The 27,563-nt window shown below is 39.2% G+C and overlaps 1 protein-coding gene across 1 annotated transcript; it reads right to left on the bottom strand.

Annotated features, from left to right (window-relative positions):
• Positions 1-1,184: 1,184 nt before the first annotated feature.
• Positions 1,185-5,045, bottom strand: LOC134527783 (uncharacterized). The gene is made up of 2 exons (XM_063360731.1): positions 4,608-5,045; positions 1,185-2,165 (listed from the first exon to the last, which is right to left on the bottom strand). Exons 1-2 carry the CDS (start codon positions 4,780-4,782, stop codon positions 1,393-1,395), a joined length of 948 nt encoding a protein of 315 aa, XP_063216801.1. The 5' UTR covers positions 4,783-5,045; the 3' UTR covers positions 1,185-1,392.
• Positions 5,046-27,563: the final 22,518 nt, after the last annotated feature.

Raw genomic sequence — 27,563 nt, 5'->3', positions numbered from 1 at the left:
TTAACATATTCATTAAGTGCTTCGATTAAAACTGCATACACATTTGGAATTATGTGAGAAATTATACTTTTGGACACTCTGAAGATATACTGTAGACTAGCATACAATTCTCCCGTTGCTAGAAATCTCAGTGTGATAGCAAGTCTTTCCTTCACAGGTATAGCTTATCTCATGTTCGTATTCATTTTACCCACATTACGTCCTACTAAATTCGCGATATCGTCAAAATCCTCAGGCATCGTGTAAGTGAAACTCTTGATAATATTGTATTCTTCATCACTTGCCAAATCCATCATAAGTCTGTTTCGTACTGCAATCGTTTGCGAAATAATTCTCGGACCCACCAACGGCGTCTACGTCGACTTCTCTTCTCCTTATAACATGCATTGTAACAACTGCAAACGCAATCGCTGCTCGCGGAATTACTGCAAACTCACAAACTCCCGCCATGACTGTCTCGTGCATCTTGATGGCTCACTTTGCTCTATGTTTACTCGCGCATTTGATTCGCGACGCAGCCTCGCGAATCTAATGCGCGAGGCAAACCCGCTCCGTCTAAAGCCACCTTATGGGCCCTGGCACACGAGCGTCTCGGTCGCGCGACTGAGACGCGCGACTGCAGTCGAGCGTCCAAGCGACCGAGTAGAGCGACTCAGCCGCGCGACCGAGACGCTCGTGTGCCAGGTTCACGCGACACACTCTTCACTGTGAATATGGACACCGACGAAGAAACAGTTCTTGGCATTGTCCTAAGGCGTCGTTGCCGTCGGCGCCGGCGTCGTCGCAGGCAACGTGTACTATGGATGCACCCAATAACTGCAGACCGCTTAGCAAGGGGCCAGTTTTATACGATTATGAGTGAGCTAAAAGAAGACAATTCGAAATATTTTAACTATTTCAGAATGTCTCGGAGTACTTTCTCGGATCTTCTGGATGTACTGAAAATTCACATTGAAAAAGTTGACACAAGTATGAGAAGAAGTATCCCTGCTGAAGAGAGACTTGCAATTACATTAAGGTGGGTACACTTGTATAAGCAGACAAATAGTTCATTTCATAGTTGTACAAGGAACACAGGAGTGAAATGTGTTTGGCTACGGCTGAAATTATAATTTAATTAGACAGTTACATGTATTTTAAGGGTATAGTTGAAGCATTTATTATCATATTATTAAAAAAAAACATTTTCTGAACATACCCCAAATAAGTAACATTTATTATTACGTGACACGATATTGTCTCAAAGATCCAACACATAAATGTTTATCGTTTTGCACACGAAAATAAATTCTTTCATAAATTTAGAAGAAAATTGTTAGATAACATATTTATTTGTTATTCACTGAAACTGCTCTTTCCATGAAGGTCACATGTCTTATAATTTATTAGGTATCAGTTAAAATAGTCTTCACAAATACTTGACGTATCAGACTGGAGAGATACTGATGAGGAAGCTGCTGGTGACATTGGTGATAAGGCGTGGCATTGCAGCGGCTGCTGGGGTTGACTCATTAACTGCGATGTTTCTGAAGTTGAATGAGACCCGTAGTTGTAAGACTGACTGATGGTGGGTGTAAATTGTTGGTTGCGTACTCCAGAGGTACTTGTATTACTACTAGGGTATGGAAGCGAAACAAATGATGGGCCTGTGATCACTGATGGAGAAGAATGAGGGTAGACAGAAGTCTGAGAAGGACATCGATGACCAGAAATTGACACCTGATTGTACCTTCTTAAGGTGTTTAAAAAGTCGCTTTGAACTTCAAGTTTCATATCGTCTGGCAGACGTTTGAAGTACGGCAAAAGACTCAACAAGAAATGCCTGTCACTGTCTTCTTCTTCTCTACCTGCATGTCGTTTTTCCATATTTCTTCTAAGCGACTGAAGTAGCTCAAGTTCTTCTGTTTCTGGTGACGGTTTTTTTCTTTTAAGAGAAGTAGGTGCCGTAGATGTAGCTGCTGCGGGTGTGGCTTGCGTGTGCAAGTCTGGAGATTCTTCTGTTGTAGGTTTGGTGTCGCATACTGGCAATAGGAAAGTTAACTGCTGGAAATATATATATTGTTTCCTGCCATCTGCTGCAGAACCTGATTTACAATTCCTCTGTTTAGCCAGTTCTCTTCTGAAACAGTCACGTAGATTCTTCCATTTCCGTTGCAGATCTGCAGCTGAAAAAAAAAAAACAATAATGTAAGGTGCATATTTTTAGTGTGTGTGTTTTTTTTTTTTTTTTTTGCAGGTACCTTGCTACAGGATGTTCGTTCACAGAATTGCATTACACATTCCGTTGTGGAATTTCCACATGTCGCAAGATTGTTATTGAAGTGTGTGAAACAATATGGCGGCTTTTACATGAAGCATGTTTCCCGCAGTTAATGCAAGAGGACTGGCTGAAGATTGCTGACGGTTTTGGAACACGTGCAAATTTCCCAAACTGTTTAGGAGCAATAGATGGCAAGCATGTAAGGCTTATTCAACCTGCTAAAAGTGGGTCAACCTATTTTTCCTACAAGAAATATTTTTCCATGGTGTTGTTAGCATTATGCGACTCTAATTATAGGTTTTTATTTGTTGATGTTGGTTCTTATGGAAAATCATCAGACTCAGCAATATATAAAAACAGTGAGCTGTTTCAGAAGATGAAGGATAATACGTTGAACATCCCAAGTGATAGGCCAATAGTTGAAAATGGAGAGCCACTTCCCTTTACCTTCGTAGGTGACGAAGCATTTGCTCTTTCAACTCACATGCAGAGGCCTTATGGTGGGAAAAATCTTACTCAAAAAAAGAAAATATTTAACTACAGGCTGTCACGAGCCAGACGTTACATCGAATGCACTTTCGGCATACTTACAAATAAGTGGCGTATCTTTCACAGGCCATTGGACGTGAAAATTGAAAACGCAGAAACTATAGTGAAAGCATGTTGTATTTTACACAATTTTGTTAGAGAAAGGGATGGTGTTGAATTTGACAGCACTCTGAACGTCGTGGGACTAGATGAAGGGGAGCCGCTTACACGACCAGGAAATACACGATCAGCTTTAACAATCCGAGAAAAGTTTTCCGATTACTTTTCTAGTGAACAAGGGTCAGTGCCATGGCAATATTTTTTGCTTTGAAGAGTGAACAATACTAGTGAAATTTAACTTTTATAGAGGTGTCACATTCAACAACGTAATAGTTATAACCGTATAACCGTTACATTGGACAGTAGCCATGGTGAATTTTGTGGCATAAACAAAATATAGAGAAAACAAAATTTCCGTATGCGAAAATGTGTTCACTTTGGAATTATGTTAGTTGTTACGCTACTTTTAATTATATTGTTACGTGCAAGCCCAGTCGCAGTGGGGACGGAGCGATGCTCTTCTCGGAAACAGATTAGCGCCGCGCGTGCCTTATCTTTATCTTGATGACACGCGGCCTGCCTGCCCCCCCTTCACCCTCGCCCTGCCTGCGCTAATGACCTGGCTGCACCTGGTCGGTCAATGGAACGGTTCTTGAATGTTCTCCGACATCGTCGCCGGCCCCAGCACGTAATCCTGGACGTCCCTAGTTGCGCAATGTCAAAGAGCATCTCGAAGGTTCTAAATGTAAGGCCGACCTCTATATCAGCAGGGGGCGGTTGCATCAGAGCAGATAATTGTGTGGCGCGTCTGGCGCAGTGTGGAGAGGCGAAGACCTGTGCGACGAGGCGGCGAAGACCGGGCGACTTCTGGGAAGAGAGTGTATAACATCGGCGAAGCCAGCAAGTGCCCTGTGTGACATCGGCGGACACTTTACGGCGATCTGTGGCTGCGGTAAGACTGTGACGGACTGAGAGAGACTTTCTTTATTTCGAGCCTATATCAAGCCAGGATAACTTGTAAATAAAACTGTAAATAGTAGCACCAATAAAAATAGTGATAATTAATTTAAAAAAGGGGCTATCCTTTCGAACCCTATCGTTCCCACGTTCGTAACAATATTATATCGTATTTTACTTGTATTTCTATGTTTATCGTAAACATTAGACATAAGCGTAAGTTACAATGAATTCCGCGTAGAAGCAAAATACTGCAATGTAATTTGAAAACAAACCCTTCCATTAATAGCTAATTTATTTACATTGGCAATGACTCACATGCACGCACAGTGGTTTTGTATTTTATGAGGGAAGAATAACACGAACTGTTAAAATTTCACACCTGTTTGTTGTTAAGAGATATATTAACTATACAATATTTCACATGTGTTGTAATTATTGCCAATATCAGGTGGTTCGTGGTAATATGAATACTTAAACGGACGTTTGAAGAGAACACCCGATACGAAAATGCAGCGGGCACATCCAAACAGTTTCGACAATAATGTAAATATTTTGAACAGTAATCTTCACGATTGTAAATCATTTAAAAACGTAGTAACGTTTCTATAAAGGAATAATGAAAAAAAATATTATATTCGTTTTATAAGTTTTATAAAATTATTGCAATACTCTGTCTAGTAAATAGGCTTCACGTAGAACAATTATGTTTATAATACATTTGAAACAAATAAAGTGAATGCAGGGCTGCACGAAATATTCAGATCACCACTAACCACTTATATTTATAAATTACACTTACCTGCTTTATTTTTATGGACGCTATCCATGGCTTTGAAGTTCTCAACGAACATATCGCACACCTCTTCCCATGCCTTTCCCTTTTTGCATTTGTTAGCATACTCATCACATCTGGAATCCCAAATAGCTGGCCTTGATTCTATTTCGATTATAAAACGGTCACAATCGAACGCCATCTTCCTCGCCAGCACATACAACCAGATACTGACCGACAGTCGCTCGGACGCGCGGCTAAAAGTCGCCCGTGTGCAAGGCTCCCGCACGACTGGTCGCCGCGATCTGTCGCGGGGATTCGCGTCTGCTGGCGACAGACGCGCGATGGAGACGCGCTCAGTCGCCCGTGTGCCAGGTTCTCACCCACGCCCATGCTATCTTATGGCAAGCGATTTCCCGGCGACCGAGTCGCGCGTCTCAGTCGCGCGACTCGGTCGCTCGTGTGTCAGGGCCCTATAAGTGACGGTGGCGCGTGACGCGGCTAAAGGCGCGTTTTCCTAGCTGCGGGGTATATCCCGCAGCGGAGAACGGAATCCGCTGAGCGGAGTCCGCTGAGCACCCAATGTACAGTACGACATAGACGCGTTTTCCAACAGATCGCATCACGCATTCCGCCGACGGAGTACCTGCAGCGGAACGCACCGACTCCTTCTGGAGCAGTCTAGTCCGTCGTCCGCTGCGATATAGTGAATACGTTTCGACAGCGTGTCGTTGTGAAGTTGTTTTCAGTTTTAATAATGGCGGTGCGTTTTACTGCTGCTGACGATTAGCAGCTCATATAGTTGGCAGCTGGACACGCGATGTTGTGGGATGTCTTCTGAAGAATTTAAAAATACGATGAAAAAAGAACTAGTCTGGAAAGAAATTGGCGCCATGTTGAATAAAACAGGTAAAGATATATGTTTAAATGTATTTATGTAAGTACTGTAATGGTCAATCTTTAAAGATATTGTATAATTGTTTAAAAATAGCATCAGAGATGTAATATACTTAAACATTGCGTGCATCGAAGCCATAGCAACATCAGTACATACAAATTACATACGATATAATTATAAAGTAACATAACCAATAACCAAATTTATCTAAGAAATTACATTAGTACTGTGTGTTTTTGTCCATTTAGTAGACTTTCATACTCACATAATAAAGTACAAGATATAACACCAAGAATCCTTTTTACTTTGTTAAATTACGATTTTATGGATGTACAGAATGCATACATAATATAGGTAAAGAGATTTATGTATGAAAACATAAGCCTGTACCACAAGAATGTATTTCATTCAACACAAGAATACTGTTCTATCATTAGAAATACAAGCCAAACATATATATATATACACGTATACATACACACACTTGTTTCCGGTAGGTTTTATTTACTTATATGGCCTACTTCATATTACGAAAAATGGCCAGGCCATTTATTTAATTGTAGTTCCTGGTACACTGGTGAATGCTTATGTCTTTTTGGCAGATTTACCTTTAAATTATTCAGTAAACCGACTCCTTACTTGAAATCCTTCAGCTTTAGCAAAGCCACCTGTTCCAGGTAGAGGAATCATATTTTCAGTTGGCAGTTCGTGTACAGATTCTTGTATTTCGCCACGGCTTGGATTTCTACTGAGGTATTCATTTCGGAGTAAATTGTGCAATCAGCAACATACCATCACAATCAGATCTACAGTTTCTGGCTTCACAAAAATCGGCGTAAAGAAAATTCTGAACTGTGAACACATGATACCAAATGCATTCTCAGAGACCCTTCTAACTTTCGACAAGTTATAATTAAAGTTCCTTTTTTCTTCGTCTTCCAATGCTGTTGTTTACAATATGCTTTCATCATATGTTTATCAAGGCGGAAGGCCTCATCCCCTAGGACTACATAGGGCAACAGGATATTTGAGTTCGGTAAATATTGAGGTGGAGGAAAAAGTACTGTCCCATTGTTGATCATGTGTCCCAGTACACCTTTTTTTGAAAATACCTGCGTCTCCTTCCTTTCCAAATGAACCTACATCAACAATAAGAAATTTGCAGATCGCATCAACCAAGGCAAGCAGAACAATAGAGAAGTACTTCTTGTAGTTATGATATAGACTACCGCTGTTGATTGGAGCAACAATACGCACATGTTTACCATCTAATGCGCCGACAACATTAGGAAAATCCCACCTCTTCCAAAATTCCTCCGCCTTCTGCTGCCAGTCAATTTCTTCTGGGTGTCTCAAATATAATGGTTGCGGTTTTTCTTTCAGAGATTTCAAAACAATTGGGATGAATGTAGTAATGTAAGGAGCTGATATGCGTTATGAAAATGCCAACGATCGAAAACTCTCCCCAGTTGCCAGGAACCTGTAAATACATAATAATAAATGAATGGTAAACACCAACATTTCTAACGCAGATGCACCCACAACACACTCATTTACATGGTTTGATCCGCCACCTGGCACCTGGCACACGTTTCATCTGTGACCTTTTTCTTTACCATATTTTTTGTCAATAACAAAGGCAGTACAGTTAATTTGCCCATAACACTAACATAAAAAATCAACAAACAGACTACCTTAACATTAAACTTTGGTTTTTTTTTTTCAGAACAACAGTGTAAAACAAGGTGGAGAAATATTATAGACCACTATCGAAAAGTGAAAAAGCAAGACATGAAAACAACAGGTTCTGCCGCTACGAAGAAAAGGGCAGCCTACTGGGACCAACTACAGTTCCTCGACAACGTTGAAGATGAGAGGCAAAGTATATCTAATGCCGAAGAAACACAAGAAGGTGTGCACGAAGAGACATTCAGTGAAAACGGAGACACTCCCCTCGAAAGCAGCCCATGCGCTGAAAGTACTAGTGACAATATCAGCAACAACAAAAAAACGTGATTTTGAAAGTGATGACAGGTATTCATATAAACATCCAAATTATAGTGTAAATAAAAGGGGTATGCAACATACAGAATTGGTGGGAATACTGCAGAAAAGATCCGAAGAGGGGACAAGTTTTCATAGGTCCGTGGAAAAGGCTTTACAACATGACACAGAGGATGAAATCGACCTATTCCTTAGGTCAATTGCAGCTACAGTAAAGAAGTTTGATCCGGAGGCGAAAAATTAAATCAAAAGCCACATTTTCAGTCTTGTTACAAAATATGAATTGCAACACATTAGACGAAACCATGCCACGGGAACCTCTTCAACAAGTGTCAGTAACGACACGTTGACACGAAGCACTCCGCCATCGTTTAGTCCTGTACCATCATATGACAGTGGTTCTAACAATGATGCAGGACATATTCAAGACTCCAATACTACCAACGATCAAGAATCGGGAAATTACTTTCAACTTATAGGCAGTACCTGCAACACGTACCTTCATTATTATAATTAGGTGTACTCCCTATGCATGTTCCTAGTTACTACATATGTTATAAATGGTTCATATCGTTAGTTAGCACATTTTGCTATATGTATCCTCAATTTGTACATATCAATGAGCATATTTACAATGAATTGTGTATCAAAGTTACTACAATTTGCATAGTTACAGTCCACTTCTTTATATTATTATACCCTTAAAATATATCTTTTTTGCAGAGTACATATTTGTTTTTTGTTATTATTGTTTTACTTCACAATCTGTTTCGCTATGGACTACTAAATACACATCCCTTGTTTACAAATGAAACTATAAGTACACATATGCTTACCTCAAAGTAAGAGCAAGTTTTTCAGCAGGAGTAATTGGTTTTGTGACTCTGTTGCACGACTCAACTTGTATGTCATCTTCAATTTTTATTCAACAAGTCGTAAAACTGCTCACTATTGAACCTGAAATATGCTTTAAATTTTACTTCGTCATCCAAGAGATGTTTTTGAATGAGGATTGTGTAGACTCCTTCGTTTCTTCTATTGCAGTACATTTCCCAGGCTGACCTTACTTTCGATAACCTTTCAAAAACAATATCCGTTTCTTCTTCTATTTCATTTAAATCCGCAATCATTAATGCAACACACACCCTTTTAATTTTCGACAAACCCATAGCAAAGCGATCACCCACGTCACAAACTTCGCTCAACCTGTGCTTTCCGCAGTGTCTAGGAAAACACTCTCCGCAACGGCTGTGCGGTGCGGTTTCTTAACTGCGGATTCCGTTCTCCGCTGCGGTATATACCCCGCAGCTAGGAAAACGCGCCTTTAAGCCCATGAGTGACGTGTGAGACGGGAGTCTTCGTTCGGGCGGGTGCGAAGCCACATCGCGCGCAAGAAACGTCATGCAATTTTCACGAGGTGACGAGTATAAGCCCGGACGTGTCGTAGGTTTTAAAGGAGTGTTTAATTACAACCATGATGCTTACAAGAGAGAGTGATTGTTTTGCTGAACGCACCACGCGGTAATCGCGAGTGCTACGTAAATTGTATATTGAATTTCTCACTGGACTGGGTTCCGCGAATTGTACCAACAACTTCTGCGTAATCGGCTAGCCTGCTCCCAGAAACGTCTCTGTACAGGCCAGACCAGTGGGCGCTTACTACCAGCTGTAGTAAAATTGCAGGCCGCAATTTTACGCCTTCACATTCCGGCACCACACCGGAAGACGATCTCGCAAGTAAGTGTAAGCTGAAAGTGACTTTTGTGATGGGGTTTTACAAGATACATTAGTCGACGATAACCGCCCTAGAAGTGTATACTCCGCGCGTAAACATTTCCCGAGTGTTTAATTTTACTTATTTGGCTGCCACAACGATACTGAAGTTGATCCAGTTAAAAGACTTATAAGAAAACGACGTCGTACATTATGATTGTAGATGTATAATTTTTAGTAATTTTATATATTTTTAATATTTATCAATCTATATTTTGAAGTTTATTTTCGGCAGTATACTATTTGGTGGGCCGGAAAAAGAAGTAAGAGCACCAATAAAATATATTGTAATTTGTAGTTGTGTCATCTCAGCTTTCACTATCGCTATAACTAGGTCCATCTTAAAGTTTTTTTTTTTTTTTTTTGCTTTATACTTACGTTCTGGTAATATAAGTTGCGGTCTAGGTTTTAGCAGACTTAATTGGGAAATATTTTATGGTGATTTTTTGTATAATGTTTGGGCGTCCGCGGGTCACTAAGATTGTTCCTAGTAAGACGTGGGGACTGTCGCTTTTTATTTTCCCACCAGGGAACAGTGGCCGAATTAATAAAGAATTCTTAAATTTAATGAATGCCATCCATGAACCTGTAAAATATTATACAAAGATTTTTTTTATTTGTGCAGTTATCTGAGCCTGAACAAGACTAAAAGTTTGAACAATACCTCATGACAGCATCAGATATATATTTCGGGCTTACACCTGACATAGTAAGGCGGTTTGCTGCACCTATACGGTTTCCTCCAACATGAAGGTTCTCCCATCATGGGCAGAAAATGAAAAGGCAGGTTTTAACTGGTTGACTTGTTTTTTAAAGAGACATACTGTCTATAATACCCCTGAGCTTACAAGCTTAGCTATATCTAAAAGTTTCAATCGTATAAATATATCATTTTTGGACAATCTTACAACTGTATTCAAATAACTAAAAATAGCCCCTTCCGATATTTATAATGTAGACGAAACTGGCATATCAACTATGCAGAGGCAGGGTAAATTATAGCACACAGAGGATTCAGGCGAACTGGAAAAATGACATCGGCAGAAACATTAAGCACTATCAGTGAGATATGCGCGGCTCTTTCGTATTTCTGAGGGTCAAATTTCAGCAACATTATTTGAGGGATGGCCTAGTAGATCGTGAAGGGGAAGAAAACATCTTCAAATTTGCAAAACATTTTATTATACATGCAAGGTGCTCAACCAGTAAGCCACACATTCTTTACTGGATAATAATGAATTCCACTTGTCATCAACTGTTTTGGAGTACTTCAAAAACTATGGAGTGACTGATATTACTGTCATTTTCTCCTTCACTACAGCAGTAAGTTTCAGTCACTGGAACTTAGTGTTTACGCAATACTGGATTAAGGGGAGGGGGGCAAGGACCCGGGGCTGTGGGCCTCCCACTAATATAGAGGTAAATATCTCAAAACAGGAAAAATACATGTTTCTTTGCTGTGAACTGTTTATAATGATAGGGAACATTTAATAACAATCTCCATATATTATATCTAATTACTCTAGCTTAATAAGTAAAGTAATAACATAACTTTATACTTTAAATTAATTAAATTTATTTAAAATCATAAAATGGTATTGTAGTGGCCTGTTCTTCCAACAATGTAGTAATTCACATTAATTTTAGTTACAATGGCTGATAGTTTACTAATTTACATCAGTTATGATTATTCACAAAGAAATGTTAAGTATTTTTTTACTTGAAATCCACAAATCGCATTATATTAAAATAATAAAAATGATTTGTTGTTACTGGTGACCAGGATTATGATCATTGTCGTAGCATGTAGTTTTATTTTCTAACTTGCTCATATGTGGCAGCACAATTACAATGTCAGAACAGAACTAGTCTTCTTTAGAGTAGTGATGATATAAGTTATTATGACAAGCACAATCTCAGTTATGTGTATTTTTTTGTTTCAAAGTCAATTCTGTTTTTCCTATTGAATGTTTATCAAGAGTCATTTTCCTGGCATTTGATAAATGGTACATCTTGGTAAGTAAAAAACTCTTTTATTGTTCTAATTTGAATAAACGCATGCTAACAGTGATGTATTTTCAATGTAAACCAAACCTCAAAAGATTTGGAAGGAGTTCTCAATATTGATGTGATGCCAATAGTTGAACGGAAAATTAACAGTTAAATAAGTTTTTTTAATATAACTGTTTTGTTAATTATTTTTTGTAGATTTAAGTTAATATTGATTAATATACTTAAGGTTTAATATGATTTACTAAACAACTATGTCTAATGCCTATATTTATAATATTAAAACACTGTACTTTTAATTTGTTTGTACAAGGTATTTATAGTTTGATATTTACATTAACCAAAAGTAGTAGCTTTACCTTTTGAATTTTGTATGTATTGCTAAATCAGTAGCATTTCAAAACGGCAGTCATTTTAAATTCTGAAAGTAAATAACTTTTTTAAATACGGCAAATGTATAACAATGGCCGCCATTTTTAAACTGGAACATTTAATTAGGCTGGTTATTTTTGTTATTAGGTCTTGATGTAAGTAGCTTACCTAGTTTTGACTTATGGGTCAACCTGTATACAAATATTTTAATCTTATGGTTCAAAATTCTATAATCCAATATGATTGAGACATGGGCTCCCAAATTTACCACAAATGGCTCCCTGGTCCACTCATAGTGTGGTCAAAGTGTGGCCATAGGCGGCATGGCCACTTGATTTTATATTTATTTTAAGTAATTTTGAATTATGGCTGTTACGTAATTTTAGTTTTAGTATTTGCCCCTTTCCTTTTTTTATAAGAAAGTATTGGTTTGTTATAAGTTTTGTAAATCTTATTTTTAAATATGTTTTTATATTATGTTATTTTTTACGTTAATGGTTTAGTTTCTTAATATTTAATAATAACGCTTTGGACTTTTAATTAAAATACTGTGTGCGACGCTTCCCCACTGTGAGCATGCAAATGGACTGTTCCAAGGCTATAAGGTGGTGGGGGAAATACGTCAAAGGGGGAGAGAATGAGCTGTGCGGGAGTCGTCAGCTGATCGCCGGGTGACGCGTGTGCGCTTCGGGCGTAACGGGCGCGATGATGGCTCGTGGTATTGGGCCGGGCCAAGCTCGCGAATACTTTTTAAATAAAATCAGCTGACGTGTATTGAGCATTGGGGAATACTTATGTTGTCACGGGTGCTGCCAAGAAAAAGAAGAGTGGCGCACTTTGTCGTGGTTGACACCCCCTGTGTCACACCACCATAAGTCAGACACCCGTCTGGGAACAGCCTTAAACACTCCACGTTTCAAATTATTATTTTGCGCGCTGCTCCAATAAACGAGTGCCCCAAAATTCTTAAATAAATTATTCTCTTCCTTTTCCAAAAGGTCTTTGAATAATTTATTTAAGAATTTTGGGGCACTCGTTTATTGGAGCAGCGCGCAAAATAATAATTTGAAACGTGGAGTGTTTAAGGCTGTTCCCAGACGGGTGTCTGACTTGTGGTGGTGTGACACAGGGGGTGTCAACCACGTCAAAAGGGTGTCAAAACCAGTGTATATCCGACTCGATTCATCAAGTGTGCATGGTTCAATATTCCCAGGCTCATTTTCTTTTACCAAAAGGTTAAAAAAAAAAAAAAAAGAGGTATGATTTGATTTTGAGGTAGTAATAATCCCCTGCTTTTGTAAATCATGTATGACTACCCTTAAAGCTTCCATTTTCTGAGGTGAACATTGGTAAGGTACACATTTAATGGGGGTGTTCATCAGTAAAATTTATTTTATAAGGGTCCAAAAAATTGTAAGCAAACTTATATTTACAGCATGCAAAATATTTCCTAAGATATTCGAGAGATTTAATGAAATGCCACATATAGATCCAGAATAGTAATTTTTAACTCCCCCTTCGTGTGTAAACTTTATAGGCATTTTATTACTATCATATTATTATTTTGTATATTTTATTAGAGGTCGTTAGTCTTAGTATTAAAGGTGTGTCATAAATAAGTATTTTTCAGGACTGACTAAATATGAAAGAAGCTTGCAGTATTTTTAATTTATGTGTTTTTAATGTATTTATTTTACACAAAAATGCTTGTTAAAATTACCCGTTTGAAAATATGCTAGCGCTAATTAAAGTATTGGTATTTGTGTGCAATGTATTGGCGGGTGTTTGACACCTGAAATTGTACGAGTCTGTTCAATATCCGAGAAATTTATCAGCAATAAAATTTTGGCAGCTTTTAAGTTTTTTACAGTTATTTTTTAATTGTCTCCAACATTGTTTCCTCATAAAATATTCAGTAAATAATTATCTGCAGTTAACGTTCAGGGAATGCTTTGTTGCCTATTAAAAAGTGCAAATAAATTATTTTTGTAGTTTTCTTTCTTTTTATTGATTTTGCGCTCCAGAATGTATCCAAATTGTAACATCCTGGTTTTGAATGGGGAAGAGGGTTCAAAGATGAGAGCCAAGCATAATAATGTAATCAAAGAACGTATATAAGCTGAGATTTTCCTAAAATATCTGGCATGGAAGGATATTTAAAATATATAATATCCTTTTTTTTATATTAGTTTTACGAGGCCCCCTTATTGTACAATCCAGTTATAGGACGTTAATTGGAAATTGTAATGTTAAGTTATGTTGTAGATAATCGTAATGTATTAATGGTTAAACATAGTGTCAAAATGAATTATTCCATAACACCCCGGCTCCCGTGGTATTCGTTACTCTTTTAAATATAGCTCGTATCTGCTTTAAGCCTTTTCAATGAGCATTGCAATCAAAACGTGTTAGCACGAGGCTATAAACACACAATTACACTAACAACGGTGTTGTAAGAAATAAAAACCCTTGTATCAAAAGTTTTTGTTATACTCTTATGAGGTGTAACTTGAAACGAATGCAATCATCAACATACTAAGGGTTTCAGAGTGAGTTTTCAGTTCTTCATAAAATCTTCCCATTTATACCCCTTGTCCCGATTTTTTCCCCCAATAACTCAACCAAGATTTTTCATTTCTAAATTTTATTTATCTGTCTGAAATAAATTTTTGAAAAATTATGGCAGTAATATGTATGTGTGTATACATATATATTTATTTATTTATATATATAGACACACTTCTGAGTTAGTGATGGTTCTCGGGTGTAGGAACGAGACTTTATAAAAATAGTTATAAATTTTTCCAAAGCCGCACCATAGTAACCAGGGCAATACATCGTCTTTCTCCGAATCTATCAAACGATCAGAAAAAAATTGTTGCAAAATGTGCGGGAGCTTAAAGCACAACATAGTACCATAATTAACGCGAATGCAGCAGTTTTTTACCAGCTCATCTGGTACTTTTTATTGCGAGGTTTCAACATTATTGGTAGTTGAATATTGGCTGGCCAGTAAACGAGCCCAGACTTAGCGATATATATTGCTTTCCCCCTGTTTGCGTAAAAGCGAAAGCTGTGATATTCGGCTTCGCATGGATAAAATATAGCACCAAAAGGGTTCTTTTAAAATCACTGTTAAAACTGATTACTAAATTAACTTCTTGTAACAATTTATATATATATACACACACATACATACACTCACCTCAAGTAACTTATACATTACATATCGGCACAGTATTTAAATTTTAGATTACAAAAAAAATTGTTACAAGAAATTAATTTAGTAATCAGTTTTAACAGTGATTTAAAAAAAAACCTTTTGTGCTTATATAGGTATATATATTATCAGTGTTGTTAAGTAACGAATTACAAGTAATCGGATTACTTGTAACGATTACTTTTCAAGTAATTTATACTTGTAACGAGTTACATTTAAAAAATGTAATTCGTACTTGTAATCGGAATACATAACATTTATTGTAATCGATACATTAAGGTAATCGATACTTTATATTTACTTGCCGTTACTTTTATTCTCGGAACGTATAATGAATACAATTAAGAACAAGAAGAACATACATTTTTGTATTAGTAAAGTTTATAATTTTACGCTTGTAGTGCTACGATCGTATGCACAACATCTATGATCAAAAATTACATAGCACAGAAGTAGCTTGTCAGGTTCTATATATATTTGACTTCTTGTCTTCACTTTGTTTACTTATGTTGTGTCCACTACTCGCAAACGCATCGCAATCATGGATGGTATAGGTAACCGAAGTGATACTGCGACAATTTCAAATGCTGAAGAAGTCGTTAATAAAGAAGATAGAATTTTTCCGTTTAGTTACCTTGATAATTTTTTTGAATTATCTGGGAACCAGAGCAAAGAGTATATGTCTGTGAAGTGTAAGTTATGTTTGGGAAATAAAATACTCAGATCAGCATGGAGCACTGCTTCAAATTTAAGGAAACACATCACGGTAAGCAAACTAGGTATTGAATTTTATTAATGATATGTATTAACACTGTTTTTTACAACATTTACTGACATTAGCTACTGTATTTCCACGATTGTAATTGTTTTGTAAGGTCAATTCCAAAATTTAAAGAGTGTTACTTTTATTACAGGTAGCTACTTGTAAGAAGTCTTTTGATATTCAAGCAAGTTTGTCCTCAAATATTATTCATTTTATTAAAGATAATAAATTTAATCATTAAATGTAATCATTTTTTCAACAAAACATATATGTATGTATATTAATGTAACAGTGTGTAAAAAAATTGAATCGTAAGTCAGTTTTAAAATGGTAGCGGAAAGTAATTGTAATTGTAATTTTACTGATTACTTCTATGTAAAGTAATTTTTACTTGTAATTAGTTATATTGTCACCAAAGTAATTGTAATTGAGCCCAATTACTTTTTCCGAGTACTTTTAACAACACTGTATATAATGCACGTGTGCACCACATGCCCGCGCGACGTGTTTGTTTTGTTACAGCTTTTAACAGTAGTGAAAGTAGACAGTATTTTTTTCCTTCAAATAAACAATAAACCTATATCTGATTGGAATAACAGTTACAGAATTTGCGAAATAGGTCCATCAGTTTTTGATGTTACCTCTTACACACAAACAAAATGACAAACTATTTTTTTATTATTATATTAGTATGTATTAAGTTACCAGTAGCGTACTCTTGTAACTCAAATATGGTAATGAATGTTTCTAAAACGGGCATTTACAATTTCACTTCCAGGTGTGCGAACTCATGTGCACGTGTGTTTTAAAATTCTGTAAAGGTACGTGGCACAATATATACCTTTCAACTATCCCCTTCAATTAAACAATGATGGACGATGAGAGTTCTCGTGGAAGGGTTGTCTGCACAAGGCGTAAGACACAGACATACTTCCCTCGGCTGGATACAAACATAATCACCGTGTGCGTCGGGACAATCGCCACGCTCTTATGTATGAAGTATACTGTCAGTATTTGGATCCAAGGACAATCACAGTAATATACGAATGGGGCTCCGGGCACAGGCTTTAAGGCTGAGGAGCCCGAGGAGCCGACCGCCATCTTGAATCGTGACGTCACGGCGGCCATCTTGGATGACTTTGACCTTGACCTTGAATTTGATCCTCAAAGTCGTCCAAAATTGGGCAAAATTTGCCCAAAATTCCTCAAAATCCGCCAAAATATCAATTTTTTTAGAAAAAAAATCCGCCAAAATATCAATTTTTTTAGAAAAAAAATCCGCCAAAAAATCTCAAAAAAATTCCACAATTCAAAAATTACGATTTCGAAAATCCTCAAAAGTCGTTTTGCCCTAGAAAGTACCCAAATTCCTAAAAAGTGGCTTAAAAGTCCTAAGAGCTAGCCGCTTAGAGCCGCCGAGGTCATGACCTTGAAAATTAGGATGTCATGCCAGCCATCTTGGATTATGACGTCATCGTTACAATTATCGTTGCGTCCGCTATCTTTAAATTCTTTATTTATTATCCGATTTTAATGGAAAAAAAATTAAAAATTATACAAAATTTTATTTAATAAAATTTTAATAAAAAATATTTAAAAAACAAACATTTACGACACGGAACTCGGAGTCCTCGGTTCGAACCCGGTGAGGGCAAAAAAATAAAAATGACAACAGATCCTTCTTCAATGGTGGATGCAGGCAGACTGACCCCCACCACTTTATGTCAAAGTATGTATATCGTCACCTAGTATGACGTCATGTCCGCCATCTTGTCTTCGTTGCTGGAAGCCACAATCTTGTTATCGACTACTAGAGTGCGCTTACGTCATGTTAGTTTAATTCTTACCCGCTAGAGTGCAGTAATAATTTATTATTACTGTGATACCCGCCATCTTGTCAAATGGACGCCATCTTGGAATTGTGTAATTATTTAGCTAGAAATTCGAAAAAAATTCCAAAACTCATTAAATAAATTGGCAGTAAATATACTGATTGATTCGATCGATTCATGTCCTTGGTTCGATCCCTGGATGATGCAAAACATTTAATTTTGTATAAAAAATAATAGTTTTAATAAATAATTATGAAAGTCCTAAAAGAAGCAAAGTTTTCAAATCAGCCATCATCCTATAATCCATTAAATCCGTCATCTAGGAAATTCGTAATAATTAACCTAGAAATTCAGGAAAAAGTTCAAAAATCATTAAATAAATTTGCAAACAATATACTGATTAATTAGATCGACTAAGGTCCTTGGTACGAACCTGGAAGAAGCTAAAAATAATCTTAATTTTTAGGTAAAAATGCCTCAAAAATGACAGGTTCGAAAATAAAACACAAGTTCTTTTACAAACATAATATTTATTACATAATTTCTATTCTACTACAGGATCACTTGCGAAAGCCAGCAATCTTAAAATCATTTAGCCCTGCATAGAAGCGAAATGACTAATTCTTAGCTCCAATCGGTTTATACTAGACAGAGACCAACCAGAACCGTTACTAACATAGTCCTCCTTTTGTTGACAGAGTTTCTGGGCACCGTGTTTAACAGTTTGCTTCTCATCGTCAGAACTTTAAATTGTAACAGCCGATGTCTTGAGAGAATTTCTTCTCTAGGTCCTCGGAATGGATACGATTTACCATATAAACAGTTCAGTCACAAGTTATAATTTAATTTCCGTACGTTGTTACTTCATAAGTAAGCTGATTGATTATGTTCTACCTGATATCCTCAAGAAAAATAAAAATGTCTTTAGCTCCAAATGATCAATCGACTCCAAATGCTCCAACAGGTCCAAATGCTCCAAATGGTTCCAACAGCTCCAACAGCCTCCAAATGCTCCAAATGGCTCCAACAGCTCCAAATGGCTCCAAATGCTCCAAACGGCCTCCAAATGCTTGACAGCTCCAAATGCTTCAAAAGGCTCTAAATGCTCCAACAGCTCCCATCTTCAATTGGTTCCAACTGATTCCAATTACTTTTCTTATAGAACTTGGCATGATTACTAACATGTCTTTATTAGTATACATTTTGACTGGCAGTGGTAACGTATTTTACACCTTTAAGTTATAAGTTTTATTTAGAAATCAGATTTCGATAAATGGTAGATACCATCTGGAAAGAAAATATATTAATTTATCTTCAAGTTTATACACATACATTTAATTTAAGCCATTATTGTATGTAGCCAGCTTGCCTCAGTTCTTTGAGTATGAAGGATATTTCTTTAATGTTCGAATAGTTTCCTGCACAAAGCGATCCATGTAGTAGTCGTAGTCTGTCAACCAATATGTTAGGATCTTCCCATGAGGTATAATCATTCTCTTCTGCTGCGTTCATCATCCTTGCATGTTTATAATAAATATTATTATCTCTGGTGTCTATCGTTTTAACACCAACCACAAGGTCACTTTCGTCATCTTGCCAGTGATTATCACAAGCTTGATCAGGATAATTTATTTTATTACGACGTTTCCATCGTTTTGGTCTCAAACCACCATCACAGTCTTCGCTCTTGCATGCTTTTGGTGCTTCAGCACAGTACTCAATCATGTCAGCCTTAGATGTATCAGCACAGTCTTCGTTCATGCCAGCTTCTGATGTGTCACCACAGTCTTCAATCATGTCAGCATCACAAACTTGATCAGGATAATTTATTATAACACGACGTTTCCATCGGTTCGGTCTCAGGACATCGCCACATTCTTCGATCTTGCCTGCTTTAGGTGCTTCAGTACAGTACTCAATCATGTCAGCCTCAGATGTGTCACCACAATATTCAATCATGCCCGCTTCAGATGATTCATCAAAGTCTTCGACCTTGTAAGCTTCAGGTGGTTCTCCATCTTTCACATTTTCATGGAGACGACTAGATATTGGAGTAAATATCTTTTCATTTCTAATGTGGTTACAACTTCCTTCGTTTGTTTTAAATTTTAAATTATTATCTTGATCTAGATCAGTACTTTTAGCATTAGCTTTTTCGCCTTCGTTCCTCTTCCGCGATGTTGTAGCCCAGTCTTCGTTATCTTTATTCATCTTAATTGTACAGGTCTTGTAATGTCTATCCAAGTAATATCTTCTACCAAAGGATTTCTGACACTGACTGCAATGAAATGGTTTTTGACAAGGACCCAAATTACACTCGCTTCTCTCATGTCGTTTAGCATTCTTTCTCAAGGTAAACACCTTGCTACAGTATCTACAGTGATGACGTTTTGATACAGCAACAAATCCCGAATTAGGATTCATATTAGTTACTGAGACTAATGCCAGTTGCAAACTAAGAGTTTTAAATTAGATATATTACTTAAATAGAATTTTTTAATTATTTCATCAGCGAGAATTAATTTATCTCATTAAAAGGTACTTGTTGCAAGTAGTTCTGCTTTTCAACCACAGATGTCGCCACATGTTACTTGCAGGTAAATAATATTTAGTTCTTTTATGCGGGATGCGGGATGCTCACTAACGATCTCAAAAGAAGGATGGCTTCGCTAGACTCCAAGGAGAAGGAAGTTCGTCCTTCCTGTTAGTGCTTCTTAGATTTCTCAGAGATTATTATTATTTGACGGAGTAATGATATTTTTTTGAATTTCCACATGATAAAAATATTACAAGTGTTGATTAAGTAGCAGAAATTCACTAATTACACGTAACCTTGAATAAAATGACATGCCTCATTAAGTAAAAAAATCCTTCATGCAGAGATCAATTTCTCATCTGTAACCAGAAGCATTCGGAGAAAACCATAAGATGTCGAGTCAGGAATAATCAGAAGCACTCGGAGGAAACCATCAGATGTCTATTCAGGAATAATTAGAAGCACTCGGAGAAAACCATCAAAATATTGAATAGAATAATAAGGAGCACACGGAGAAAACCACCATAACTTTGACAATAATAATTCGAAAGCACACGGAGAAACCACCAAAAGTTTTCTTAGATATCATAAAATTACAAAAATAATAATAAAATTTTAAAATTAAAAATTAAAAATTAAAAATACAAACACAAAATTTGGCTTGTACTGGAACTCTAACTTTGCACTACAATGAGATGTTCACAAGCTCCCGCCTCCCGCTCCCCCTCCCGCTCCCGCTCCCGCCTCCCGCGTTGGTTTGAGCGAGCTAGCTCTTAGGAAATTAAGCCACTTTTTAGGAATTTGGGTTATTTCTAGGGAAAAACGTCTTTTAAGGATTTTCGAAATCGTAATTTTTGAATTGTGGAATTTTTTAAGATTTTTTGGCGTTTTGTTTTCTAAAAAAAAATTGATATTTTGGCGGATTTTGAGGAATTTTGGGCAAATTTTGCCCGATTTTGGCACATTTTGAGGATCAAATTCAAGGTCAAGGTCAAAGGTTAAGGTCACGGTCATCCAAGATGGCCGCCGTGACGTCACGATTCAAGATGGTGGTCGGCTCCTCGGGCTCCTCAGCCTTAAAGCCTGTGCCCGGAGCCCCATTCGTATACTACTAATCACTACTTTTCAAATTTTAGTTATTAAATATTTTTCTGTTAGTTAATTATGTACCTAAAACAGATATAATAATTTATGTTATTACCAAAATATTTAAATAAAGGATTGTTAATGCTTTTGACTTATTAATTTTAAAAAAGGGATAATTTAAGATAGTAAACCAAGGAATAGTCATTTTTTTCCCCTTAAATAATCAGTATGTTGGATTTTTAATGTAAGACGATTAAGCAAATTGTTTAAAAATTAAATGCTACTAACAATGGAAGAGACAATATAAATGTATGAAACATATTTTATCATAATCTTAAAATAAATGTAATTGTACAGTGTTTTGCTGTTATATGTAACAAGGCCTAAATAAAAAAAGCAACACACGCCATCCAGAATTGAGCGTGTGTAATTCACCATCCGGTGGGAACTGAACCCAGGAGCTGTGTGTAGCCACCTGGTCGACAGCTCGGACCTCTAGCTCACGGCCAGGGGCTGTAACCACCTGGCCGACAGCTCGGACCTCTAGTTCACGGACAGGGGCTGTAGCCACCTGGCCGACAGCTCGCACCTCTAGTTCACGGCCAGGGGCTGTAGCCACCTGGCCGACAGCTCGGACCTCTAGCTCACGGCCAGGGGCTGTAGCCACCTGGCCGACAGCTCGCACCTCTAGCTCACGGCCAGGGGCTGTAGCCACCTGGCCGACAGCTCGCACCTCTAGCTCACGGCCAGGGGCTGTAACCACCTGGCCGACAGCTCGGACCTCTAGCTCACGGCCAGGGGCTGTAACCACCTGGCCGACAGCTCACACCTCTAGCTCACGGCCAGGGGCTGTAACCACCTGGCCGACAGCTCGCACCTCTAGCTCACGGCCAGGGGCTGTAACCACCTGGCCGACAGCTCACACCTCTAGCTCACGGCCAGGGGCTGTAACCACCTGGCCGACAGCTCGCACCTCTAGCTCACGGCCAGGGGCTGTAACCACCTGGCCGACAGCTCGCACCTCTAGCTCACGGCCAGGGGCTGTAACCACCTGGCCGACAGCTCACACCTCTAGCTCACGGCCAGGGGCTGTAACCACCTGGCCGACAGCTCACACCTCTAGCTCACGGCCAGGGGCTGTAACCACCTGGCCGACAGCTCGCACCTCTAGCTCACGGCCAGGGGCTGTAACCACCTGGCCGACAGCTCGCACCTCTAGCTCACGGCCAGGGGCTGTAACCACCTGGCCGACAGCTCGCACCTCTAGCTCACGGCCAGGGGCTGTAACCACCTGGCCGACAGCTCGCACCTCTAGCTCACGGCCAGGGGCTGTAACCACCTGGCCGACAGCTCACACCTCTAGCTCACGGCCAGGGGCTGTAACCACCTGGCCGACAGCTCGCACCTCTAGCTCACGGCCAGGGGCTGTAGCCACCTGGCCGACAGCTCGCACCTCTAGCTCACGGCCAGGGGCTGTAACCACCTGGCCGACAGCTCGGACCTCTAGTTCACGGCCAGGGGCTGTAGCCACCTGGCCGACAGCTCGGACCTCTAGCTCACGGCCAGGGGCTGTAACCACCTGGTCGACAGCTCACACCTCTAGCTCACGGCCAGGGGCTGTAGCCACCTGGCCGACAGCTCGGACCTCTAGCTCACGGCCAGGGGCTGTAACCACCTGGTCGACAGCTCACACCTCTAGCTCACGGCCAGGGGCTGTAGCCACCTGGCCGACAGCTCGGACCTCTAGCTCACGGCCAGGGGCTGTAACCACCTGGTCGACAGCTCACACCTCTAGCTCACGGCCAGGGGCTGTAGCCACCTGGCCGACAGCTCGGACCTCTAGCTCACGGCCAGGGGCTGTAACCACCTGGTCGACAGCTCACACCTCTAGCTCACGGCCAGGGGCTGTAGCCACCTGGCCGACAGCTCGGACTTTCAACGATAATAGAACACTGCACTCTAACCCGATCACACGACATACACACACTAGGTTAAGACTTGGTCTCACGCGCACAATGACCTTTTTAATGGAATTGCTTTCCGTCAGAACAACATACGCAAGATAGTTTTCGTGTTAAATTTAGTGAAAAGGCCCTTTCCTAATAGTAAGAGAAATTTAAAAAAAATCGACTTGGTTGTCACACTCGATCTTAAGTGTATGTGTTAAAGTAGCCATTATTTGAAAACTGAGGAGAAAGTGCATGTCCTATTACACGGGAATCGATATGGTTATTAGCGAGATTTTTAATTGAATGCTTAAATGTGTCACACCAAAAATTTTTTTCTATATTTTAATTCACTAACATAAAATATTATTTATTTAAAATGTTGATTATTCTGCTTCTTCGGGACAAGCGTTCGGCCATCTTTCTAAGCTATGGCTTGTTGACGTTAAACCGGACACTCACAAGCAAGCGTTGAAATTGTATAGTTCTGAAGTGTTTGCAAAACTTGTTCAGTTTGAAGAGGAATAACGACGACAGGAACATGTTCAGTATTAACCATTACGCCCGATGATTGTCAACCAGTATGAATAAGAATTTCCATCGATATCGATATCGGTACACGTTGTCAACAGTTTCCACAATGCGAGCACCACAGTCGAGCCAACGGACCAGCAGCGGGACAAAAGACGGCTTCACGGCAGTGTACTTGTGGTAATGGCCACCCCGTGGCGGCCGCCAATTCAATCTGGCAGCCCCCGCTCTCCACCTGCGCCTCGGCGGAGCACAGTCGCGAGGTGGCAAGGAGCGAGACGCGCAGAGTGTTCCCATCAGCTGATGGCTCACGCGGGTTTTAACGGCCCTGGCGACGAAGCTGTCCTGCCGGGTGTACGCCGGAGCCTGGAGGTCTCGACATGGGGGAGGAACGTTCATTGCCGAGACCGAGACCTTGTTTTTGAAGTATTTTCTGGCCCACTCGCTAGATAATAGCTTTCATAATATATTACTATCATAGCTACAGTGATTCTGAGAAGTAATGCATCAGCTATTATACAAATAAACCAGTAAAAAATTAGTTGACTTATTTTGGTAGTCACATATCTTGTGTGACATACCAGAAATACTGCTTCTTCAAATCATTTCTATTGAAACTGTTTTTTTTTTTACAGAGTAATTGACTTATACTAAGCAAATAGTCGTCATGTAAAAAAATTATCGTTATAAAGTTAACACTTTGGATTAGAACCTCTCGCCCGGGTGATTTTGCTGGTAGTTATGCGCCCACCCAACAGATAGCGTCACATGTCGCGCCAAACATGGTTTTAGTTTCCACTGTAAGAGTCGCTCTTCTATACCTCCCTTCTTGTTCTATGGGTCTCGTAACCCCTCGTGACAAGTAGCTTTATCTCTCGCTACTGTACATGGGCGCGAGCCGCCACGCGCGTTACAAAAGAAACTTCATAAGTAGAGAAATAAAGATGCGTGCATGGACGCTGGTGATCCCCTTTCACCGCCAACAATTGCACCCCAAATCGTTGCATTTTTCTTTACCTTCTGAGCGTTACCCTACCAGACGTAAACAATTTTACTTCAGAATGTTTTGCACAGCCCAGTTATCTAGCAATCTTTATATGAATGTTCACTTTTGTTGGCTTTGTTTTGGTGTCATAAAGTGTGTTCATTAATTCACTGTTCGCAATGATCTATTGGTCGCATTATTGCGCAGATATACAGATGGTTTGAAAAACTCTTTTAGTGATATTGAAAGATCCCCCCCCCCCCCCCAAAAAAAAACCGTTCCTTAGAAAACAATACGTATGTTTCGCTACCTATTCTCATTTTGCTATACAAAATTGGTGCCTAACCAAACATTACAATATTTTTACAAGGTTTGAACGTGGGCACCAAAAATATACCATTATATAATTTAAAATCCTCAACAACAATTGCATTTTTTTCGCTCGATATAAGTTAAAATTAAATACTGAAGATCATGTACACTCAGGGCCTGCAAATTTGAAGTTTGATTGACAGAGGGAATATTGTATATCTAGGAGAAAAAAATATGTTATATATACTTTTAAAACTTCCCTCATAATAATTCCTCCACAGTAGGAGTGTTACAACATAACTCATTTTACTGATCAAACACGCAACCACCATGTGAACACAAAGATTACAAAATAATTATTTCCCAAAAGTTGCATAGCTCAAAATACAATAAATATAAATAATACATAAGTAATATAATATATGTGTATATAAATAAATACATTTCATATGATTTAATTTTTTTTTACACGGGCATTAAAAGTTCAGAAAATTACATTTTGTAACAATTCCATACATTAAGGGGACTACAGAAATAATACCCAAGTATTTCAAAAACATAACATCAACAAAGTATAGAAGTCAGTAAACAATCTGAAGACATTTCCAGGCCCTGTGAAAGCCGAACAACTGCCTAATAGCTCCCAGGAGATTTTTAAAGTACTGTGCCGCCAACTAGTATTTTTGGCACAATTTAAAGTTTGAATTTTTTTTAAATTAAATAATGTCACCAGTCATTCCTCTGCTGCACTCCTGTACACTCCCATCCAACCTTTGTCAGACTGATCTTCCCAAGTTTTCCCAGCCCTAGATCTGATTTTGTCTACCATTCAATGACCCAGCAGGGCGATCCTTAAATTCCGCCTTGACGCACGGACATCGCCTGTAATTCGCCTCCGATCCGTGACGAGAACTGCTATGACTTGCAAGCTCTCAGAGCAAGAACTGCTATGACTTGCAAGCTCTCAGAGCAGGCCTGTTCCAAGACCTCGCCTGATGCGACCACTTCTTGACATGATCGCGAATCATCTTTGCCAAAGTATAGTCACACCTCCAGGTCCTGTAGACCCCCTTTCCCACTGACATCAGCAGCCCCACACACCCCCACCTCTCCAAGTTTTCCTGGGAACTCTGCCCCGGGGCTTTGACCGGCCACTAACCCTGGCCAGGGTCGACCTGTCCCCAAGGCCACCACACTAGTCCCAAATGTACATGATTATGCCACCTGTGGTAGTTTTACGAATCACTTCCCCTGGGAGTTTGAACACCCGCGGAATGCCTGGTCTCTGGAATCTCCCACAGTAACCAGTTCCCGTAGTTCCTTCCCAGGCCACCAGAGCGCTGGCTCAGTCCTTTCCATGAGCCCAATGCTGCTAGCGGCAGCCTCGCGCGAATCGACCTCTACTTGGTTCAGCTACACCTGAGTAGGTCGCGCTGACATCGGGCAGTACCACCAATTTCGAGATATCGAAGTCTACCTTCCTCCACAAGCACCTCGGTAATCTTCGGAACCTTTCGGTTCGAAAGCCAAAGCCTCCTCCCTTTCTTTCTTTAACATCACCTTTTAATTACGACTCTCGGCCGCCCCAAACTTACTGCGCGCCGCGTTTCGGGACTGACTGCATCGAATCTACATCATCGGAACACCTCGCTGTTTTTCTTTTAAGATGTGATAAAATTAAAACAAGGGATTTTTCCCACAACGGTAGTGTTTAGGCATTACTCAGTCTGTATAGATATAGCTCGTAAAAGTAGTCATGTATAAGTCATCGTAAATAATTAATTTTTTTTTTTTTAATGATGAATCGTCCGAGGCGCTTGCATGTGTTCAACAATCGGGCAGATCCTGGAAGACATCACCCTGTTTGGTGAGTTTTTACTACCTTCACTCCCCGACCATCATTGTGACTAGAAGGTATTTTCTGCCTATTGCACCAACTGTCTGTGAGTCAGTCCTGAACCTATGTGTTTCGGATCTGTTCACAGACAGGGTTCAGTGCCGGACCAGGGACCAAGTACCGGACCCGGGTACTTTTCCAAGGACCAGATCAGTCTCCACGGGCTGGATGACTAAGGCCCCCTGACGTCCCGTCAGCTGTTCCACTTTGCATAGCAATCTTAAAATTTCGCCGCCCTTCAGTTTTTAAAACCTTTTTGGGCCAGCATTCAACCACGACGTTTCTCAGATCAAAAATCCAGAAGCTTACTATGACTCTTTAAAATGTTTATTTTCACGAACTTTATTTAAATTGTGTGAATTATATAATAAGGGCCGGCCCATTCTTTTATTAATGTGATCTTAAATCCATGTTGTATATGTTTTCTGTTAATTAACTTATATTATATAATGTAAAATAACCAAAAGTAAAATAAAACAGAGGAACTAATGTCAGGACGAAATCATTATCTTCCTTCTGAAACCAAAATATCCACTGGTTACCCCCAGTCATCAGGAGAGACTGACGATGCATAACAGTACCCTGCTCCTGCAACAATACATATGTAATAAAAACTGGAAAAGGATCTCTACTCGCCTAAAAAAAATCGTTTAGCAGACATCAAATACAACAGAGACTTTTCAGCCATAGCTCAGAACTACAATGAAACAGGACTCCAGTCCACTTCGACCAAGTTCAAACATTATACATTTGCCAACTGCAACCAAATATTAATTAGAGAAGTCATATAAATCAGGAAACACCCTAACAACATTAAC

The sequence above is a fragment of the Bacillus rossius genome, chromosome 1 (assembly GCF_032445375.1).
Source record: "Bacillus rossius redtenbacheri isolate Brsri chromosome 1, Brsri_v3, whole genome shotgun sequence".
Taxonomy (NCBI): Eukaryota; Metazoa; Arthropoda; class Insecta; order Phasmatodea; family Bacillidae; genus Bacillus; species Bacillus rossius.
This window is presented reverse-complemented; position numbering and strand designations above follow the sequence as displayed.

Coding starts and splice junctions, on each gene's coding strand:
- LOC134527783 (XM_063360731.1), bottom strand. CDS start 4,782: ATGGCGTTCGATTGTGACCGTTTTATAATCGAAATAGAATCAAGGCCA. Junction 2,166..4,607: donor CGTCCATAAAAATAAAGCAG/GTAAGTGTAATT, acceptor TTTTTTTTTCAG/CTGCAGATCTGCAACGGAAA.